The sequence below is a fragment of the Amblyomma maculatum genome, chromosome 1, assembly GCF_055883805.1.
Source record: "Amblyomma maculatum isolate TAMU_Amacu chromosome 1, ASM5588380v1, whole genome shotgun sequence".
Taxonomy (NCBI): Eukaryota; Metazoa; Arthropoda; class Arachnida; order Ixodida; family Ixodidae; genus Amblyomma; species Amblyomma maculatum.
This window is the reverse complement of record NC_139344.1, coordinates 188455850-188478872: the sequence shown is the minus strand read 5'-3', so window position 1 is coordinate 188478872 and position 23023 is coordinate 188455850. Positions and strand designations below refer to the sequence as shown.

The window sequence follows — 23023 nt, the reverse complement described above, 5'->3', positions numbered from 1 at the left end:
TAAAACAGGCTGAATTACACGGCTGCTACTCTGTGAAACTGCCATCATACCGTTCATTGCACTGTGCACAATATGTTTGTGCACAGCTCACACTCTCTGGTTCCCAAACCACTTTTTCTTATGTTAAAATAGTTAGCAGTAAGTCACTGCAAGGCTTGGCAGCTCATTTGCTAGTCATTGCACAAAATGAATTAAGCTGCCCGCTTAGATTGTAACTGCAAGGCTTGGCAGCTCATTTGCTAGTCATTGCACAAAATGAATTAAGCTGCCCGCTTAGATTGTAACCACTTCGGCATCAGTCACTCCTCAGTCTTCACCGACAGCAGAGTGCACGCGCGGTGCTCCCTGGACCTCGGCTCCGAGCCGCTTGGCACTTAGAGAAGCAGCCTAATTGTTCTTACCTCCTAGCCTTAACTGGCGCTCGCCTTCAAGCGCGTTTCCCTTCTCTACCTTTCTTCGTCCTGGAGAAAATGTGTTGATAACGAAACTCTGGAGCATCTGTTTCGCCGCAGCTGCGGCTTGGTTGGGGCTAGCCACCGAATCGAGCTGACGAGTGAACACAGACATTGCGGTCATGTGTTGCATAAAAACGGCTGCGTCGGGAACCTGCGCGGTCTCTGCCGCGTCCCTTTCCTCACTCCCGGACGCACTGGCATCTGAAGGGGCGACCCTATCTGCCAAGCCTTTCCTCGGCGGCATGCGCCTCAGGCCCGTTTCACAGCATGCGACTTTCGCCTGCAACACTGCGAATTCCGTCGGTCAAGCCGCAGACTGCTTGCGACGGGTTTCCAACTTGTTGGAATTCGATCGCAGCGTCGGCATAGACCTTGGCGTCGGTGTGATCGGTCTGCGACTGACCGTGGACTGACCAATGGGGAGCTCCGCACGCATGCGGCCCGGACGTTTTCTGCCTCAAGCGGACGGGGTGCGGAAAGGGTGTTGTACGATCGTTTTGCTGACTGCCGGTCAGCCGGACGGTTCAAGCGTCCCGATTGGCGCGTTCGGGCGTCGCCTTCTGTCCAATACTACCATTCTCCAACTGCTGCGTGACCACCGCGGAGCTCTTTCGCGTCTTCCTTTCTAGCGCCTTGCATCTCGGCTGCGTCGGAATCGCCATGGCGTGGTTTTTGTCGAGGCTGTTGGTGTGGTCGATGGCTCTCGTCAGCTACCACATGAGTAGCAGTTCAGCAGAGCTCCTGACTACCTACATGGCCGCCAGTAGCGATGTCAACTGGTCTTTAGTTGGTCAGTTCATCGCCGCCGACGTAATCCACCAGCAGCTACGTAAAAGGCGTAAGCCTACAAAACGTCTTTTGAGAGATCGGCGTCGACTCTGCGAGTATTTTACGTTGGTGCGGGACATGAGGAGCGGAGACTGCACAGACTTCTTCCAGTACTTCCGCATGACTGTGGAAATGTAAGTAGTAAATGTTCATATCATCCTTGCCTGTATTTCGTGAATTTCTTGAGCGTAGTACGCCGGAGCAGGTAGTGTGCTCGCGTCAGGGATGCATGAGATGGGAAGTGCGTTTTCATCCGTCAGAGCATAGAGCGTGTGAAAACTTTATTACTAAGTTTGTTTTACTCATAACTATGAAAGAGACTGGGAATGCAAACGCGGTTACATTTGTGCATTATTAACCTCAACGAAGCCTTTCAACGAAGCCAGCCAAAGGCGCGGAAGTGCTCGTCAATGAAAAAAATAAAGTATGGACATCAATTTCTTGCCTAGTTGGTTCTATTATTATTGTTTTTTTTTTGTGTATGTTTTTTTACCTCAGCTTCGCGGTAATTACCTAGGCTCACCCAATACGAAGGAGTACGGCCAACATCACGTTCATGAATTTCTCAGTCAGTAAAAAGCATGAACTAATTTTAATTTTACCCGTTACCGCTGTAGCATATCGCCCTTGTTACTCAGCATACATGCATCTGCCGTGCTTTTTTGCGTACAGTAAACGTGGGGTTGTCTAACTCATTTTATTCAATAGACAAGTGTTTCATTATGCTGTTGTTATTGTGCAGGTTTGACAGTCTCCTAGAGTTAGTTAGACCTCTGATTGAGCCACTCAAAGCTTCAGTGGTCAGTTTGTCAGCTGGGGAGAAGCTGGCATTCACATTAAGGTAAGCGTGTGTGTGTGTGTGTGTGTGTGTATGTGTATGTGTGTGTGTGTGTGTGTGTGTATGTGTATGTGTGTGTGTGTGTGTGTGTGTGTGTGTGTGTGTGTGTTTCAATCCAGTGACGTGCGTGTAAGTAGCATATACCATGTGCAGGTGTATGCAATGCTGTCATCTGTTTAAGGTGCATCCACATTTTAAGCTGTTATTGTACCGCATATATGAAAAAAAAATGTATTGTTTACTTGTAATTCACAGTGCCCAGCGCCTCATGGGCTTTCTTGTTCTACACGTAGTCACAGCTGTACTAGTAAGCTTTTTAAGTGCTTATGGTTAGATCCTGCATGTAATCATCCTTTCAGCATTTCAACATCTGCTCAGTCAAGAAGGCAATAATGTTATTTTGGATTATACTAACTTTTTATTGTGGCTGTAAACATTCCTTTACATTTGTGGTCAATTCTATATTGTCAAGTATTGCCATGTCTAGTACACCATGTGCTTTTCGTGAGATCTCCCAGTTTGTTTCTTGATTGCACATACCTTATTTTACAAACAATGCAAGACATCCATCGACCAGTGCAAAGTAGAAATGTGAAAATATGTTAGAATATTGTGAATATTTGCTTCACTGTTTAGCTTGCTGTCAGTATTTTGTAGTCAAGCGGTTCCAAAGCTGCTGAAGAGGAAATGCTGAACGCTGACAAAATTTCACAGCAGAATAATGCTGCAGCAATTATAGTAATCAGCAAACACAGAAAAGTAGTCAGCTCCCCTGATTTATCTTATTGTCTTAGGCTAAAAAAAGGTATAAAAATTCCAGGCCACCATATCATGCTGAACTAATATTTAAGCATACTTCTAGCAGAATGTTGACCATGGCCTATTGACACAAAGGGCTCCCAGCTGCAAAGAAAGACTTGCTTGAATTTTGATTTAGGTGTGATGATCCTAAGTAAATTACAACTCCATAGCTTGATTGCATGCCTTGAATGTCAGGGTTTATTGATGACCTTTTTTGCAAACATACTGCAATTTTTTATGCATGGCTCGTCCAACATCGAATATGTAGATACTGAATACAAGGAAAACAAAAGGCCATATATTTACATAGCATGTAAAGGGACTGTGTAAGTCTAAAAAACAGTCCGATAATAAAATATCTCATGACAGTCCATTGCAAATTTGCGTTGTCATAAGGGAGCAACAGGTCTTGATACTGTTATTTCAGTTTAAGGTGGTGGAAAACTAATATTTATGGATTTTGAGTCCTCTGTTGGGGACTTGCATGCATCCAGCACATTTACGTTACTTCCTTTTATAAGGTTTCACACTCAAATGTCCATACATTAATTTCCTTTGGATCCTCGTTGATCAGATATTTAGATGCCCAACCATATAGTGAGAATCTGCACTTTTATATTTACCAAGTGTAAAGCTGTATACATTTTGCTGGCTTTTTACAAGGCACATGATTCCATTTCTCGTGTATCAATATTGGCAGAGCATATCACATATACTGGGCCTAGCTCACATTCTCAAGCTTATGGATGGGTGAGATAATGTTCGTATTTGCATCAACCAAGCATTCAGTGAAGAACTGAAAGCTAGAATACATGTCATAATCTTTTGACTTCTATAATCTGAGTCGTTTTGGGACGTTTAAACCCTACAAACCGAAACCAAACAGTACAAGTGAACAAGAGCTCAGTGGCCTGGCTCGGTACTGAGGAAACTCATTGCCAAAGTGCCTCTGACTTCAGGCATTGCAGCAAGTGTGTTCCGAGATTTGTTTGCATGTTCCCTTGTTTAGTTAACAGAAACATTAGTGGTGTGAATGCCAGTGGCACTGCACTTTGTGTTCAAAGTAGGCACAACCTATACGAAAGAAAAATACCACTGCCAAGCCTTGCATAGTCTCATTCTTCGACTACTGCTCCTTGTCCTCAAGGACTTTTATGACATCAGATCAGCTCTGAGATATGAAGCAAAGGGGGCAGGTGTAGTAAGACACCGACTACGCCGATTCTTTTATTACAGCTAATGATTGGTTGCAGATGTAGTGATCTGCTGACTAATAGAATAATAATTCCAAAATTCTTCGTGCTTGTACTAAGTACTTCATTCTTAATCAAAGAGTGGTTCCATGCCTATGTATTGCCTGTTCGAGATTGTGCTTGCATTTCATGCTTTTCAACATGATGAACTAGTATCTCACCACATCAGCTCGGTGATGGACACTTACTCCTGAACTCAAGGATTTGTATTTGATCCAGGCTGTGGTGCCTACTTTTCAATTGAGGCAAAAAGCAAGGCGCCTGTGTACATTGCAATGTTAGCGCACTTTAACGAGCCCCAGGTAGTCAAAATTTTTGGACCCTCATAACCTAACAGCATCCCTCATAACCTTGGTTCACTTTGCAATGTTAAACCCGTAAACCAAATTATAAACTGCTTCACTGAATGACATCTGTGCCTAAAAGTTTGTTCCATGTACAAATAGTGCTTTGCATTGGTCCTACTCACTGGGTTTCCTATTTTTGCAGGTACCTGGCACACGGTTCCACGTTGAAGATTATAGCAAAGTCGTACAGGATCTCCGACTCTATAGCAGGCCGTATTGTGAGGCAAACATGCATTGCCTTGCGGCAAGTTCTTCAGCCCTTGTATCTCCCAGAGCCAACCACAGCTGACTAGAGACGAATAGCTTTTGAATTTGAAGACCTTTGTAATTTTCCAAATTGTATTGGGGCAATTGATGGGAAGCACATTAAGATAGAGGCGCCTGCTAACTCTGGAACAATGTTCCACAACTACATGGGTGGCTTCAGCACAGTTCTACTTGCTGTGTGTGATGCCAGATATCGATTCATTAAAGTAGGCATTGGGGAATGCGGTTCTCGTGGGGATGCTGGCCTCTTCAACAGCTGTGAACTGGGGAAGGAATTCAGAGCGGGCTCTTGGTCCATACCAGAACCAAGACTGCTCCCAGGCACCTCTGTAGAACTTCCTTATGTCATAGTTGGGGATGAGGCCTTCCCACTGTCTTCATATCTCATGAGACCCTTCCCAGGAGCAAGCCTGAACTCAGAAAGGAGGATTTTTAACTATAGGCTATGTCGAGCAAGGCGTATCGTAGAGAATGCCTTTGGTATTTTGGCTAACCGGTGGAGGATCCTTTGTCAGGAAATCAGGGCCTCTACAAAAACGGTGGATGCAATAGTATGGGCCACTGTGCTTTTGCATAACTACCTGAGGACACTTCCAGCAGATGTTGACAGGGTGGGAGAGGATGGGCGAGTAATTGATGGTGAATGGAGAGCTGATGAGCGCACAGGTCCTGGCTTTACACCTGTTCACAGGTGCAGCAGCAACAACTATGGAGCTCAGGCAAAGGCAGTGCGAGAAAAGCTCGTGCAGTACTTTCTCTCTCAAGCTGGACGTGTGTCATGGCAGGACAAAGTACTTGATGCTGGCATTGTACTTCCAAAATAGCAAGTTACATTTACCTTGAACGTGAACATGGTGTAGCCATTGTCGAATTCCGGCCTACATTTTATTCAATAGGCATTTTCAGGTTTGCTCGGTTAGCTCACGTTAAAGCTAGACAAAAGAAATGAGACCTGGCCCACAGCTTGCACTGCAGTGAGTGGTTTCCTGAAACTGGTTCATGTGCTGCATTTAGGAATTCAAGCAATTTCCGGTTTGCAGTGGCAGCACAGCGCTAGGACGCGACATGTGTTGACCATTTGTATGCTGGGTGAAAATCTCTTGAATGCCTAACAGTGCTGCTGTTCTGCTGCCGCTGCCAGGTTCTGGTCTGCATCTGGTTCAGCGGGCCCTCTCATAGCGGTCTGTTTGATCCAGGCCCAGACCAGCCAGTGACGTTTTATGTACTGGCTTCGCTTCAGAGCTCTCACTGTGCTGCGCTCGTGTAAATGTGTGGCCTTAGCCATTTATAGCAGCTTCTTCATTTATTTTTCTTTCATTCCTTTGCCTGCTTGTGCTTTTCTGTTTTTGTTCTATGTTTCTTTTCAGGTGACTTCAGACTTGTCCAAAAGGCAGCTGTGAAGTTTACAGGGGCGTTGCAGCCTGCAGTGCAGTCATGTGCATATCCTAACCGGATATATATATATCCGGTTAGTGAACATATATACCCAAGCAAGCGGAGGGGAGGACAGCCATCGATGTAGCTTAGTTGGAAGAGCACTGAACGCAACATTCGGAGGTCGTGGGTTCGACTCCCACCATCGGCGCATTGTTTTTCCTTCCGCTTTGCATTTAATGCTCTTTATTCCAGTAACCAACACACAACATTCCCGTAAATGTCACCAGTATGAATAATAATAATAAAAAAAAAGTTTGCCTTGCACTCTGAGACTGTTCGCTCCTTTAAATGCTATATATATATATATATATATGGTGATAAGGAAGTTGTCAAGCAAATCGAGGACTGATATAGGTATATCTATATATATGTAATATTGCATGCAAGCTAGACCATAAGCATTCATACAGCATATGTACACACATGTACCGATTTTTATGTGGCGGTATATATAGTTACTGGCAAATAAGGAAATTATGTGCAGTTCACTACACACTGCGTGCTTCCTGCAGGATATGTTCTAGCTGCTGACCCAAATTTGCTCCACGGGGCTTATTGTGCTGCTGTATGAAAATGCTGGTGCGATTTACTGTCAGTCGAGAAGCATATATCTTTTACCACTTCCCACAGATAACAATATTAAATAAAACATCTCGTGTAGTGTGTCTAACAGAAGCTAGAATGTTCTCTTAATGTTAACTAATGTACTTCAACAAGAAGGTCTTAAAAATACTGTCATGTACCCCCCCCCCCCCCCCCCCTCTCTCTCTCTCTCACCATCTAGCCTATGAATTATTTTTCTCCAGATAGCCCCCTTCTTACCCCAGATGGCTTCAATGCAAAGTCGCGCAGAGCAGCGGGAGAGTTTTCCAGCGGAAGCGCGTTTTCTTCTCGGCGTGGAAAGGGCAGGGGACAAAAAACCTTATGTGGTGACATGTTCAGCCTATCACATACAGAAGTTGTGCTCAGTCGTCTATCAAAGAAATATTTTTTTAGGCATATAGATGCGTATATCCAGCAGGAAATAAAAACAAAGCAACAGAAAGGTATTTCTTGAAGTGACAGCTGAAGGATACTGTGAAAGTTCGAGATGTAAACGAAAGGGCAACAAAAACAATGTAATCTAGCCCGAACTGGCCCAGATACAGCCGGGAAAGGTAGCAAGATATGGAGAGGGATCTACAGGTGAATAGCGTCAAGTGTGAACAAGTGCACTCTCTTTGTCCACCCCCCCCCCCTCTCCCCCCTTTTCATGAGGACAAAAAGTACAATATGGAACAGAGGTGTGAAAAGGAAATTGGCAGACCCAAGGACACTACCTGAAGAGCTAGCACACATGGGCAAACAGCTTATTCCCAACTGACTGATTACTTAGGTGCAGTTCATTTATGATACGTGCAAGCTAAAGCATCAGAATTTCAGCAATATGTATAGCAATTCCTATGTGGGAATAGAGGCTGGATAGTTGCCAAGGCTGGCAATTAAGGTATATTTACATCACCTGCAGTTTGCCCCTGTTGTTGCTGCATATTTGTTCCACAGGGCATTTGTGCTGCTTTATGAAAGCACTAGTTGTTGGGTAAATGCTTTATTTTCTGCTGAGAAATTGCTGTGCAACTAAACACATTATTTTAATTCAAGAATTGCAGAAACAAAATCAAAGCATATTGTGTAATGTGTTTAAAACAGAAGCTGGCATGACATTAACAGAACTAAAGGAGAGCCTTGGAGTGTTTTATACACCAGCTGTCCTAGCTTTCAAAAAAAGCTTGTGTGCCTATAGCTAGCCCACTAGCTAGGCGCACCAGCTGTGGCTGTTGAGGGTTGCCTGGCTCGAGTTTCATTATGCAGCATTCATTATGAACCCTTTAATGATTAAGACTATACAATTACCATTTCAACCATTGGCTTCAAGAAAAACTAGCATCAATAGAAAAGCAGTAAACTATCTTTAAAAAAAAAAAAGCTGACAGAAATGTGTGCACCCAAGTGCTATTTATTTTGCACTTTTTTCCTGAAATCAATACTTAGCATATTGTGTGATGTACTTAAAACAGAAGGTGACTGTGACATTAAAACAACTAAAAGAGAAAAAAAAAAACAAAAGACTATGCAGTGTGTTATATACCAGGTGTCCTAGCTTTCAGAAAGTCGATGTGCCCTAGCTCAGTGAAATAATCCAGCTGTGGGCTGTTGAAAGTTGCCTGGCCTAGGCTGGTGTTTCATTATTTAACCTTAAAATGATTAAGGCTATATAGTTAACATTTAAATTATTGGTTTCAAGAACAATTAGTATCAATAAGCAAGCAGAAAACTGTTTTCCAAAACAGCTGACAGAAATGTTTGCACCAAGGTGCCTTCTATTTTGCATAACTCTTTTTTTCTCTGTCTTGAACGGCAACAAACCTAATAAATAAAGTGTCTGCATTACAGCAATTCCTCTTCAATGTCCCAAAACGTGGCTCGGACAACAAAATTGGCTTTTGTCAGAAGTGCTCTCCATGGTGTGGCTTTGCATGACGTGGGTGAGAGATATGTGTGAGCAGCTAGTCATATAAAAGCTTGATTTGGAAGCCAGCTATGGAAATCATGCCATGAAGCAAACATTGCGGGCAGCTGCTTTTTAGCACTATCTGCAACTTTAATTAGTTTTTACTACCTGCAGAAAAACCATGGCAAATGGAAAGCCACTGGAGACTAGGGCAATCAACTCTGAATAGTTTGAAGCAAACATTGCGGGCAGCTGCTTTTTAGCACTATCTGCAACTTTAATTAGTTTTTACTACCTGCAGAAAAACCATGGCAAATGGAAAGCCACTGGAGACTAGGGCAATCAACTCTGAATAGTTCTCGGTTGGTTTCACTAGCCTAGACCAGTCTACCTAATTTAAGGTTTGATGAAATTTAGCCGGGATACTTGGTATGCATGGTTTGCTGGCATCTCTTTGGTCAGCTTCAAGTGAAACGGTGATGACGCAGCTGTGGTCTTAACTGATATGGTGGAAGCTGTCCTGTAGTCTCTTATCAGATGCTTTGTATTGGAAGGGGGTGCATGCTTCTGGGATCATGATGGGAATAAGTAGCATTTTGAGGTCAATGGTTTGGTTTGTGGGGTTTAACGTCCCAAAGCAACTCTGGCTATGAGAGACACCGTAAAGGAGGACTCCGGAAATTTCGACCACCTGGGGTTCTTTAATGTGCACTGATATCGCACAGCACACGGGTGCCTTGTTTTTCGCCTCCATCCAAAAGTGACCGCCAAGGCCAGGATTTGATCCCATCGAGTCGAGCGCGCCACCTCAGCGGGGACTTTGAGGCCAATGAGATGAGATGGCTAACTATAATGTGCATTACAAGTACACATACGCACTGCTTCCTGTACTTTCTCCTGTCGTGACTAAGTAAATTCTAAAGGGCTTGATCCCAGTGCACTGTGGGGATAGCTCGTGGGAAAAGAAAAGAGGAAACTGCATGAAGAAACAAGGAGAACAAGAATTGCTACATAGTACAATTGCATTTATTCTTTCCTACTGTCCTTGTCCTTTAGCAGTGTTTTTGCCAGCTCCACAAGACCCATATTAATGCGTTGTGTAAAAGTTTTAAAAACAAGTTAAGCCAAGATATTTCCACTGAACAAATTTTTGTTCCATGAAACACAGTGTTGTAATTAACTTGCACACTTTCCAAAAAGAAATGTCCTTCTTGAGTCCCACAGCCTGGCTGTTTGTGTCATTACCATAACTAGAAAAATGAGTTCACATATACAGCTCGTTAAAATGTATTTTTGTGACCCATGTAATTTTCATTAATAAGCACAGCAATACTTGCAAACAAAACTACCACTGTGGTACCGAGGTTTCTATTATAGTGTGTGAGAGCTTTTAAGGCTCTTTGTATTTGCGTAGGAAAGTAAAACAGACTGAATTGCATGGCTGTTACTCTGAAAAACTGCCATCATAATACCGTTCATTGCACTGTGTACAATGTTTTTGTGAATTCATGAATTGTGAGGCACACTGAGACTTTCAGCTCACACACTCCGCTTCCCAAATCACTTTTTCTTATGTTAAAATAGCTAGCAGTAAAGTCACCACTACAAGGCTTGGCAGCTCATTTGCTAGTCATTGCACAAAATGAATTAGGCTGCCCGCTTAGATTGTAACCATTCTGTTATAACCTTATCCTGCAAAGCTAAGGTAACACTCTGCATAGGTGCAAAGCAGAGTAGTGAATCTGTGAATGCAAACAGCAAATCCAATCTAAGCAGAAAAGGAATGAATTCAGATTAAGTTACATGTGACCTTAGTGTCAACAAGTCAGGTGTTACATCCATGCCTCACAGCTTTCATAGTGGATCAACATCACCATTATAGAACCAATACCTATGTGATAATGCTCAACACACGATGAAAAGATAAGGTAATGAATCTTTGCAAATGTGGTATGAGACCATGCACAGTGGTGGCCATACAGCAAATGTAAACTGATATGTGAGAAAACTCAGTTGATCACTTTGCAAGGTGCAAAAAATTTAGGCGAGCAGCAAATGCAACAAAGACTAAAAAAATCAGTATTGCATTCTAAATTGTTGTAAGATTTGCACACGTACATCATCAATATCACTCAGTAGGCAAGTAATCATGGGCGTCACAGCAAAATGGAAGCAGCAAATAGGCACGGACATGAGCATCGACATCCGATTTTGATGGCATCGAAAATATCTCAATTGGTACCCCTTAGCAAAGAAATGCAGCTGAACAGCTACTCAATACCAATGAAACTGAGTTGGCATGCAGTCTGGTGAGAGTAGAGCTGTCAAAGCAACAAGTATGGGATGTAATGTGTGCAACTCCATAACAGCATCATGTCGGTATAAAGCCTATATACATCATTTGTCTAAGCAGTTGTCCAATGAACTTAACTCATCCAAGTTATGCAGGAAGAAAGCAGATTGTAACCACAATAATTTCTTCAATTGTTTTCTTTCTTTTTAACCAAATATGTTTTCATGCTCAACATGCCTTAGGTACACCAAAGTGTCCATATCATGAGGCACAGTTGCATATGGTGTGCTTTTTTTTCATTAGCATAACCTCCCGCCATACTGTACTTTTTTTTTTTTTTTGGCATCGCGTCTAAATGTTTTTTTTTTTTTTTTTTTAAGACCTGATGTGGTAATAAAGTGTTTAGCCCATCACATACAGAAGTGTTCAGTCGACCGATTCATCGCACAGATACTTATTGCAGACATAGGTGCACCATAGCTAGCAGGAAATAAAAATAAACAGGAAGGTGCTCTCAAAGTGACAGCTGCCGTGAAAGTACACGATATTTTCACAGTTTGCACAGTGCCGTCGAGCACCCATATCAGCACAAAGCGCAAACCGCGGAATAGTGGCATATTAGTAGCCCGAAAGCCGCGCGGCTACCGTCGTCGAAGGGCTCGGCGCTCGCACGGAAAGGGCTCGTGCTTCACATACACGGACCGCGATCAACACAGGCGATCGACACATCGCGGAAACAAAGTCGTGTGCTCGTTTCTGTTGCGGTCACTGCGACCAGTGGAACGGGTGCCAGACTAGCTGTCACCAAGTTAATTTCAGCATTAGGAAAACAGTGTGTGACGAACTTTGCAAACATGGACAGTCCTCTTCTAGGTGGCAGTCGCTCAAGTCGTAAACACTTTCGCAACACATGCACGCGCACTTTTCGATGCGCTGAGGAGCCGATTCGTGCGCATGAAAATCACCGTGAAACTGTTGCTGGCTGTCGGCCGTGAAGATCCTCGCGGCTAGCGATAATCACAAACACATCGTGACACCGGAGCGACCTAGTACACTTCGCCGGTTGGAAAATCACTGTCTTCAGCTCAGCGCAGATAACAGTGGCGCATATGATCCGACTTGAGGGGAAATCACAGTTGATAGGAACACTAGTAAGCAATGCGCGCAAAGTATATTGGTTTTTGCGGCAGAGCAACAACTACCATCTACGCTTCGCTCGTCGCTTCGCTATCACCGCTGGCGGCTATATTGCCTGGCAAGATCGGGGAGGAGGAGCCAGAGACGTCACCTACAGCGCAACCAATAGCTGCAATCCGGTCGCCTTGCTGATCAGCACGTGCGGGCAAAAAGTTGAGATTGAGTCAACTTTTCTGCGGACGACGGATGCGGGTGTGCGCTATTGTATGCCCCGCCGAACCGGTCGTCTCGGTGCGGCAGCATGCGTGCGGAGCGGGTCAAAAAAGCAACCGTACAGCGGCCTTATAGCGTTGGGCGCGTCATGAGCGCGTCACGTATCGCAAGCAGCGCAGCAACGTAGTTGTTTAATAATGCAAACTGATTTATTTTAATAACAGCATACGATATATTTTGTCGTCACTAAAAACGCGCCTAAAACTAGCAACATCGATACACATTTTGCTGTGTTAATGTCGCATTTAACAAATGGTTGGCTGTACATGCATCAAGCAACCCTGCGTGTCAGCCCGACCGAATTCGCTGTGAACGCGTTTATGTGAAAGCACTGACCGAAAATCGCACTGCGGCGTCACCGACGTACTAGACCGATTATTTTCGGTCCAGTCGCAGCATGTGAAACGGGCCTCACTCAAACTGTGGTTAACCGAAAGAAGCAGAACTGCGCGAGCGCAAATACTAATCCGCGTCAGCAGGCCGCTCGCAAAGACTAATCGCGGCGACAACCTTCACGCCTGAAGTACAACATATGCACAAAAAATTTAGAACAATTCCGCCCGACACTAAAAAACACACATGACCGAAAATAATATTAAAACGCTGTACAAACACCACTATACCACACGCTAACCCTAAACACACGCTAACCCTAAATTCAAAATGGCGTCGCACGTATCTCACAAAGGACCGGCCCGTCCCGAGCCTTGCCGTGCGCTCCCACGTTGGCAGAGAAATCGTGCACATGGGTGCTAATTCCAAACGCGCACTGACCGAAAATCGCACTGCGGCGTCACCGACTAGACCGATTATATTCGGTCCAGTCGCAGCATATGTGAAACGGGCCTCACTCAAACTGTGGTTAACCGAAAGAAGCAGAACTGCGCGAGCGCAAATACTAATCCGCGTCAGCAGGCCCGGCCGCTCGCAAGGACTAATCGCGGCGACAACCTTCACGTCTTTGTACAAATGCACAAAAAAATTAAAACAATTCCGTCCGACACTAAAAACACACACATGACCGAAAACAATATTAAAACGCTGTACAAACACCACTATACCACACACTAACCCTAAACACACGCTAACCCTAAATTCAAAATGGCGTCGCACGTATCTCACAAAGACCGGCCCGTCCCGAGCCTTGCCGTGCGCTCCCACGTTGGCAGAGAAATCGTGCACATGGGTGCTAATTCCAAACGCACACATGTCGGAGAAAGTGGCAGATACTGCGCCTTTCCTCCTGAAGTGGCATCTTTTCTAGCGTTCCTGCCTTCTGCAATCCCACACTTGAACTAGAAACGAACGCACGCCAAGCACCGCCACGCGACCGCCGCCGCAAAAGCGGGACACACTTTGTCCACGACAGTATGAGCCATTAAAGGCTTTCCCCTTAATTATGGCTGAAAGAAACCTCCGTTGCACTGGCGGCGCTGCAAAACCTACCGCCGAGAGCCATGCATTTGCGTCGAGATAGAGCTTCACCACGCACTAAGCTACGGTAGACGCGTTCTGACTACAAGCGTTCTTTCGAAGACACCCAACACGGCGTCACGCACACGCAAGTAGCATGCAGCTTGAGTAGAGCGCCGATGCTCATTCCGCGAAATGAGCGCGGGCAAATGGAGTCGTGAACATGCAGAGCGCTAACCCGTCACTTCACGCCGCTCGAGTACGTGCATCGAAGAGCTGACGATCGCGAGCCTGTGTTCGATCGGTGCGAGCCTTCGCCTACCGCGGCTTTACCGGATTTGTACCACAACCCGGTACCACAACCCGGCTTTTTGTTACGTTGGCGAGAATTGCTGCACAGCCCTAGAACTCTCAGTAGGCCCCACGAATTGCATACCACGAACCATTCGTGACTGCTCACACGGGTAGTAAGCATTCTGCTAGCACTCAAACTGGATGCCGATTTCGAAATCGGTACAGTCCGCGACACAAGTTTCAGACGCAACACAGCAGCACAGCCACACTGCGCGCGCCAAACGAACGGTCCGAGAGCTAAAGTCCACAAAAGTGGCGACCGATAGCAGTGTATTGTACAGAAAGCAGAATCTACTAACTGAAAACAGCTCAGTTACTCACCGATGAAGAACAAAGCCAGACTGCGAAGAGAGACGCATATAGCAGGGAGATGAGCTAGTATTATATATAGCTATGCAATTTTACTTATATTTTGTTGTTCTATTCGTGGCGCTCACTGATTCGTTCATGCGACGACACGCCCCATATTCCCTCATCCTCACTTGCCGAATCCTATAGTGATCCGCAGCGTGTCGCTTACTGATTCGTTCATCCATCCGGAAGTTGATGCAGGCGCAATCACTGTTCCTGAAGCGGCCGGGTGAATAAACCGGCGGTGGAAACTAGCAAAAAACGACTGGAAGATTGGTGGCTTAAAAGCAGAGAAGTGACATAATGTTAGTAATGTAGAAACAAAAAATTAAAAAAATAGAATGATGGTTTAGTTAACCAATCTAAATCAATAATTAAGATATAGGGAGAAACATGAGCATGATAGCTACTGCTACCACCCCGTTTCAAAGGGGACGCTCCTATATTCCATCCATCCATCCATCCATGCGACGACACGCCCCATATTCCCTCATCCTCACTTGCCGAATCCTTGTGATCTGCAGAGTGCGACAGGTAGAGGAAGTGGTGAACGGTGGCTGGTCCTGGCCATGATGGGGCTGGGATAGGTAGGTCACCGTCGCTTGCGGCGGGGGTTAGCCTGCCACCGAATTTTACCTGTTGTAGGCCGTCATTGCACCCGCCACCGCTTCGGTGGTGGACGACGGCTGTTGCGGCGCGCGTCTTTCTCTCCCACTTCTTTTTCTTTCTTCTCCATTTTCTCTTCTGTCTGCACGAGACAGCGGAGGTGGCTCAGCTACAGAGCCAGTGTAGGCCCGTGCGACGTTGCTTTACAAAATAGGAGAGAGCGAAAAAAAATTGAATAAAATGAAATAATAATAATTGGTTCACAGGAAGGAAAAGGCACAGTATATCTGTCACGCTTGTTTCTGTGGATACCTGAACCTGAACCGCGCCGTAAGGGAAGGGAGGAAGGTCGGCGTGAAAGCGGAAAGAGAGAAAGAGGAGCCGGTAGTGGAGGGCTACGGAGTAATTTCGACCACCTGGGGATCTTTAACGTGCGCTGACATCGCACAGCACACGGACGCCTCTTCGTTTCGCCTCCATTTAAACGCAGCCGCCGCGGTCGGGATCGAACCCGTAAACCATAAATATTCGGAGGATGTCCACAAATGGTCCTAATGCCCAATGTCACTTGTCGATAATGTGTGAATATTGAGAGTATTATTCGATGAAGATAATCATTTAAGGGATATTCTGAAGATATTATTTCGTGGATGTTCTTTCAGTGCATAGAAATCTGGGTAAACCGCTTAAATGCTTTGAGTGGACGTATATTTTACTTGAAGTTGTAAACAAACATATTGCGCTTGTGTCGTCTCATACAGGGGAGAGATGTTTACTTAATTTTTTTTTGCATGCATGCCAACAGGTGCGGAAAACTAAACTTTGTAGAGACTCCTCAAGTTGTGCTCAAAGTGATCAGTCACAAACGCCGGAATTCCGAAACGAGAACCAACAATAGAACGCTATCAGCTGGCAGCCTAGTCATAGAGAAAGAGATTGGTAAAGAGCGGTCACTCGGCGAAAACTGGCCCCAGGAAATGACGCGCGACTTTTTGCGCTGCCGCCGATTGATGGATGGCGGCACCAACGTGCGCATGCGCGGACGCGCGCGCGACGGCACTCGCTGCAGCGGTAGCCCGCCGGAGCAGACGACCAGAAGTTGTCAAAGGGCGCGGTTGTGTGCTCGTGCCTCGCCGCGCTTGTGCGGCACAGACCTCTCGTGGACTGCTGCGCAGAACGACAGCAGTTGGAAACGACGGCAAGGTGAGCAACGTTTTTTTGCTTAACTACGCTGCATTTTAAGCAGTTTACGCTGATCATGTCGGCCGGTACCAATAAGTTTCGCAGCTCGTGAACAGGCGCGCCGGCTGTTCAGGCGCAGTTCATTACGCCGTAACTCTGGTGGTTCCCAACCACGGCGAGGTGTAATATGTTGTGTTCCCGGGAAGCAGCTTCATTTCGAACAGTTTAGCTCGTCACGCCTGACAAAGTGGCATGTGAAGGCACCAAGGCACGCCGTTCCGCCAAAATGGCGTGTTTGCCGGCCGGTGCGGCCATGCTGACGCAGTTTGCCGAAAGGCTATAGTTTTGCTAAGTGTCGCGTTTAACAGAGCAACGGTAAAGTGAGAAACGTTTCATTCTTGACTTTCTTGTTAAACTACGCAGTATCTCAGGCAGTGTAGCTCAGTGCGGCGGTCTGCGCTTCACAAAGACGCACGTGAAGGGCAGACAACAGGCATGACAAGGCGCTCGCCAATATGGCTCGCCGGCCGCGATGACATGTGACCTGGCGTGAGGTTTTGCGAACGGCTAGTTTTGCGTGGTGTCGCGTTTAACAGGGCAACCCCAAGGTGAAAAATGTTTCATTCTTGTAAAACTGCAAGGCATTTCAGGCAGTTTAGCTCAGCGCGGTGGTCTGCGCTTCACAAAGTCGCGTATGAAAGGCAAGCCAACATGACGTGCTCGCCGGCCGCGGTGAGGCCAGGCCGCGGTTTTGCGAACGGCTACTTTTGCGCGGTGTCGCGTTACATTTAGCGGGACAACGTTAAAGTGAAAAATGTTTTATTATGCGGCAAGCTTCATTGCTTCAGCTGTTCAGTGCTCTTGAGGAATATTGTTAGATTAGTGGCTGTTATTTCACGCTCTGTAGAAATGCATTTTCAGATAGGTTAGGTTAGCCTGCATTTCTTGACATCTACGTTGCAAGAGTAGCTTTTGTATCAATTTTACGAATGACAGCTTTTCTGTTCTGGACCGTAACTGCTGTTCACTAAGTTTTCAGTACCCACCCACATGCACAGATGTGTGCGCGGTGCAGTGACCTTACATTTCATTGCAACCTTCTTTATCATGTTCATTCCTTTTCCAACAGCCCTGCATGGACCCACGGACTGCAGCCGAAGCACGGCAGACGCGACGAGTGAATGGTGTGGCCTTCCCTCAAGCGTCAGTACTCCTCTCTGCCCTGGACAACACAAGTTACCCCAGCTAAGGTAGCCACTACTGGGACTGTGTAGTTTATGTATAATGCCCGTTTTGTTAAATATCATTTGAAATAATTCGGAAATCAACGTTATGCTATTTTTTTACTCTACCCAAGTGCTGTTTTTCACCATGTGTATTTTTATTTTTCTGTATTGTGCACATCGCCTAATGTGTGTCAAGTATTGTCAATGCATCCGTCTACATCTGTTGCATCTCGTGTTTTATATGCAGCAAAATAAATTCATTTCACAAAGCACTTGGCGTCTTTTCTGCAATACTGTTTTGCAAAGGCTGTGGCGCAGCTGCGTTGATGGCCAGTTTAGAGAACTGGGAATCTATTTTTCCTGTTGTTATGCATGCTGAAAATAAATAGAAACACTAGCAGATTATTTAAAACCAAAATTATGCGCCAAAAGGGCAGGGAAGGGCGCAGCGCATGGCTAGCATTCAAATCGCGCGCCTTTCAGCAAGACCGGATGTAGTTGCCGCCGGCCGCTTGGTGCACTACAGTCAAATGGGCCGCTGGGCCCTATGGAAGTGTCCGCTCTTTACCAATCTCTTTCTCTATTGCCTAGTAGCCACGGTTATCACCACCGGCCGCGCCGCTAGCGCCACTGCCATCATCGCTTCTCTTCTTCTGCTGCGTAGTCGAGCGGCGGTAGCTTAATTAGTGAGTGTTTATGTTACTGTTTGACAAACGGTTCATTTCTGGTATTGTGCACTTTTAGTGGCGGTGATTTTACCAGTCTATTATCATTTCGGTTAGGGGTATACATCGCTAAAAATACACGACGTTTAGTCATTGTGGTTCGAGCTAGGATTATTGAACCGCCCATGTGGGCAAGAAATACTCAGTGCCATCATTAATAAAAAAAAGTCTAGCGCATTTAACACGGATACGGACATAGAAGAAGACAGGACGAGTGCTAACGTCTTCTTCTTCTATGTCTGTGTCCGTGTTAAATGCGCTAGTCTGTTTTATTAATGATGACACATCAACTAGCCCAGCTTTTTGCCTTGACTACTCAGTGCCGCTTTGCCTCTAGCAAGCAACCTGCGAGCGTGAGTGTGGGACTTGTTCTTCAGTAGGGAGGGCAGCCAAGCTAGAAGCAATTAGATGCGGTTTTGTGTGTCTAGAACAGCCTGAACTTGAAACACTTCGCAGGGCAGTCCCGCCATCTACCATATACATTACCTCTTGCTAGTAAAGTGAACAGCTTCCTAGCGCAGCTTTAGAAGACAGTTCCGGCCTTGTCTTGCAATGGTGACAGAAACTGCCAAGAGCCGCTCATTCATTGCTACTCTCGCACACATTATGGCAGGCATTCCAGAAAGGTAGAACGTTATCTACAAATTACAGAAGGGCTTGGGTTTTGATAGCTGTTGAAGTTCTTATGTTTAAATTTGCTATGCTTTCGCTCTTGTTTTGGAGTCAGCTACAATTTTCTAAATTTAATAATTTTTTTACATTGTCTAAAATTTTTTGGTGTTCATTCCTTGAAATTTCTTTTCATTTAACTTATGTCATACTTAGATCCTGGTGGTCTTGTATTTCTTTTCTTACACAATGTTTTTTTAATTTATGCTGAATGTTGCCCTGAGAACACTTGAAGATTGCACCAAAATCATTCCCACTGTTTGCGAAGCCCACCATATATGTTTACATTGTATGTACAGTATGTGTATATTGTTATTATAATTACACCAATGAATATGTTTGCTTTGCAGGATACCCACCATTTCAATTTTTTTGCATGTTTGTGTTAAAGGGACAGAACACTGGAATTTAGGTCTCAATGTTTTTTCGGCGCAATGAAAAAATTGATGTCTAACATGTTCGATTCCATAGTTGTTTTAGTAGAAAGGCTGTAGAAAAATTTTACCTACAATTTTTCTATCTGCATGCGCCCGTTTTTATGTAGTCTGATACTGGAAACCATGAGCAGCGACTGCGATGACGACTGGTAGTCGACAAAAAAGACGTGCCGAAAACAAACATAAATTTCACTCGCCAGACAGTAATTACTTTTAATTTTTCGCTTAGAGTACCGCCCTTTTCAGTTTCACACTCAAGGCTGTTATGGCACAATAACGCACACCTCGCCGACGAAGTTTTAGTGGACAGTATCATCGCTTCATTCACTGAATGGATGGATGGATGGAATATAGGAGCGTCCCCTTTGAAATGGGGTGGTAGCAGTAGCTATCATGCTCATTTTTCTCCCTATATCTTAATTATTGATTTAGAATGGTTAACTAAACCATAATTCTATTTATTAAATTTTGTTCCTACATTACTAACATTATGTCACTCCTCTGCTTTTAAGCCACCAATCTTCCAGTCGTTTTTTGCTAGTTTCCACCGCCGGTTTATTCACCCGGCCACTGTTATCTCTAAACCCCAGAGCTTCAGGAACAGTCATTGCGCCTGCACCAACTTCTGGATGGATACCATTACATTCGAGTATAATATGGTCAATTGTTTCACTGGAGTTTCCACATACAGCACATGCGTCATCTCCATTGTTAAATTTCTTTTTTCTAAGGCACCCTGATCTAGCTTCAAAAAGTAGGGCACTGCCTCTTGAGTTATCAAAGAAATCTTCCTTCCTGATCTGCATTTTCCACTTTCAGTATAATTCCACACTCTGTTTCTTTTCCATCGAATTTATCCAATTTTTACCTTCTGTGTTTTTCACTTGTTGCTTAATGCTCTTTATTTCTCCGTCCTTGTTACTAGCATACTTACTAGTTAGTTTCCTAGTTCTTTTCCTCCATAGTGAGTCAACGCTTTTTAGGTACAGGTATTTAAATACTTTAGCTGCCCATCTGTTACTGTCCAATTTCCTCAGGCGTTCCTCATATAATATTTTACTCTGAGCTTCCCGTACTTCGAAAGATGCCCAGCCCATATCTCCCTGTACCGCCTCATTTGTAGTTTTGCCGTGGGCACCTAGTGCTAATCGTCCAACGGATCTCTGATTTGTTTCTAATGTCGACTGTACCTCTGATTTTAGGCACAAAACCGCATTTCCGAAAGTAAGTCTGGGCACCATAATTCCTTTCCAAATACCCCCTCAACACCTCATACCTATTGTATCCCCACAATGCCTTATGCTTCATTATCCCGGCATTCCTTCGCCCTTTGGCCTTAAGTGATTGCTCATGCTTTCCAATGTATGCCAATCCTTCGTTTACCCATACCCCCAGATATTTATATTCTGCTACTCTAGGTATTTCAAGGCCTTGTATTTTAAGACCCTGATCAGTTGAGCCGTTGAAAATCATCAGACCCGACTTAACTGCGCTGAAACTGAAGCCTAGAGCGTCCCCTTCGTCTCCGCAGTACTTAACTAGAGTTTGCAATTCTTCCAGACTCTCAGCTAGCAGCACAATATCGTCTGCATACATCAAACCGGGGAGGTGCTGCTCTACCGACCTAATCTATATGACAGGTTAAAACCTAGGTTACTGTCTTGTATCCTCCGCTCCAGGTTTATCATATAAAGCATGAACAGCACCGGTGATAGAGAGTACAGCCTTGTCTTAATCCTTTGCATACTTTGACATCCTCCGTACTTCTTATCCCTTCCCACGTAATTGCTACTTTGTTATCCCGGTATATTTCCTGTAGGAACTCTATTATCTCATAACCGATACCTTCTCCTTTTAATATGTTCCACAGGAGTTCCCTGTTTACGTTGTCGTACGCCCGTTTATGTCCAGGAAGGCCAAATGCAAAGGTCTATTTTCCACTCTAGATATTTCGATGCATTGGGTAAGCACGAACAGGCTATCATCTAAGCGCCTACCATTTCTAAAGCCGTTCTGAAGTTCTTCGAGTATCTTGTTACTTTCAACCCATGCTTGCACCTTTAATTTCACTGCCTGCATGGCTAACCTGTACATAACAGATGTTATGGTAATCGGCCTGTAGGATTTTATGTGCATCGACGAAGTTTTAGTGGACAGTATCATCGCTTCATTCACTGAATTCCAAACATTGTGGCGCCATTTAGTGGCAAAACCTGAAAGCATACCTCTCGTGGTGCGAAAAGAGGGGTGGTTTTTATTTGAGGACGCAGTGGACAGAGTGCCAAATACAATAAATTATTACAAGCACTCCTAGTAAAAAAAAAAGAACAGTGTGAATTTATGGAAATCAGCGATATTTTGCTCACATGTAGTCACGTGGGGTACTACAATGAAATAGGGTTTCTCTGCTAGATAGCACCTCAGATGTTTTTATGCGATTTTCAATGTGAAATTACAATTATAAAGCCTCTTTGATATTGTAGTGCTCGATCTGTACTACAGGCAAGGCCATTTCATCTCCACCATAATCTCATGACATATTTTGGCCAGTGTTCTGTCCCTTTAAAAGGGCTGTCGTTACCACTTCTTGCAGTGTGTTTACAATGTGAGTTTTTGCCATGGCTCTTCAAAATATTTTGTGAAGAAACCGCCAGATTGCATCAGTGAACATGCTTCCTTCGCAGCATACCCACCATTCTTTTTTCATGTTTATGTTGAATGTGCTGCCTTACAATTGAGCATATATTTACATATGTGCATTTGTATATTTACAGGTCATCAATGTGCACCCCGGACCTGATATTACAGAGGCAAAATAAAACATGTGACCCAATTAACATGACTGTACAATAACAATAATTTTTTTTGGCGATTTTCAGCTGTCGCTACAAAGTATGAAATCAATTAAACTAAGATAGTGCACTCCAAATGTATATAGGGGATATCCCTCAAGGACAAGTATATTTTCAGGATGGTAGTAGCTGCACAGTAACGTCCGCCCAAGTGGAGCCATATGGTTGTGCTTGTGTGGGCATTATTGAGCAATTACTCACTTATAAAGTAGGTTAGTCCTAATGCACAACTCATAGCACCTCACCTAAAAATATATTTGTTAATATCCACACAATATCATTTTATGTCTCATCAATATTGTGTGTGGACATGCTGCGGGCAACATATGGGGGTCCACAGGTGTCAAAATGGGCATTCTATGGATGTTATGTCAATATAATATCAACTTTTGCAAACATCATATGGACATCAGATATCTAGTGGTGGATGTTCAATGAATGTCCCATGAATATCAGATGGTTCGGGGGACCAGCACAGTAGTCGGGCGTCTTGCCACTGCACCACCGCGGCGGGGCAATAAAATGAAATCAAGACTGCACGAACCAAGCACGCTCGTGCGTGAAACTCACGGAGAGGGCGAAAGACTGGTTTAGCATTGTTTCGTGGGGGGAGAGGAGGAGGAGGGGGGGGGGGGACTATTTTTTGCTGCAGATCATACTGCCTGAGCACATTTATATGTGGTTACCCTAATACTGATTGTTCCATTTCCTTTACAGTCCTAGATGCAGCTTCTTTCCCAAGCTTTCCCGTAGACGCCTGCCCACAGAGAGAGGCGTGTTCGCGATAT

At 44.7% G+C, this 23023-nt stretch overlaps 4 protein-coding genes across 4 annotated transcripts in view; 3 read left to right on the top strand and 1 right to left on the bottom strand.

Moving 5' to 3' along the window:
• LOC146205175 (uncharacterized) overlaps positions 1-14618 on the bottom strand; it is a 34809-nt gene extending 20191 nt beyond the window's left edge. The window contains exon 1 of the mRNA XM_084589857.1: positions 14509-14618. The gene's annotated coding sequence lies outside the window, so the exon portion shown is untranslated. The remainder of the gene's footprint in view (positions 1-14508) is intronic.
• The window catches only part of LOC146205173 (uncharacterized), a 51664-nt gene that overhangs the window by 23487 nt on the left and 5154 nt on the right, over positions 1-23023 (top strand). The gene's annotated exons all lie outside the window — the stretch shown is intronic.
• On the top strand, positions 738-6067 carry LOC146205176 (uncharacterized). Its single transcript, XM_084589858.1, has 3 exons — positions 738-1417; positions 2026-2124; positions 4665-6067. Exons 1-3 carry the CDS (start codon positions 1116-1118, stop codon positions 4813-4815), a joined length of 552 nt encoding a protein of 183 aa, XP_084445984.1. The 5' UTR covers positions 738-1115; the 3' UTR covers positions 4816-6067.
• Positions 16086-18024, top strand: LOC146205174 (uncharacterized). Its single transcript, XM_084589859.1, has 2 exons — positions 16086-16347; positions 17456-18024. Exons 1-2 carry the CDS (start codon positions 16159-16161, stop codon positions 17573-17575), a joined length of 309 nt encoding a protein of 102 aa, XP_084445985.1. The 5' UTR covers positions 16086-16158; the 3' UTR covers positions 17576-18024.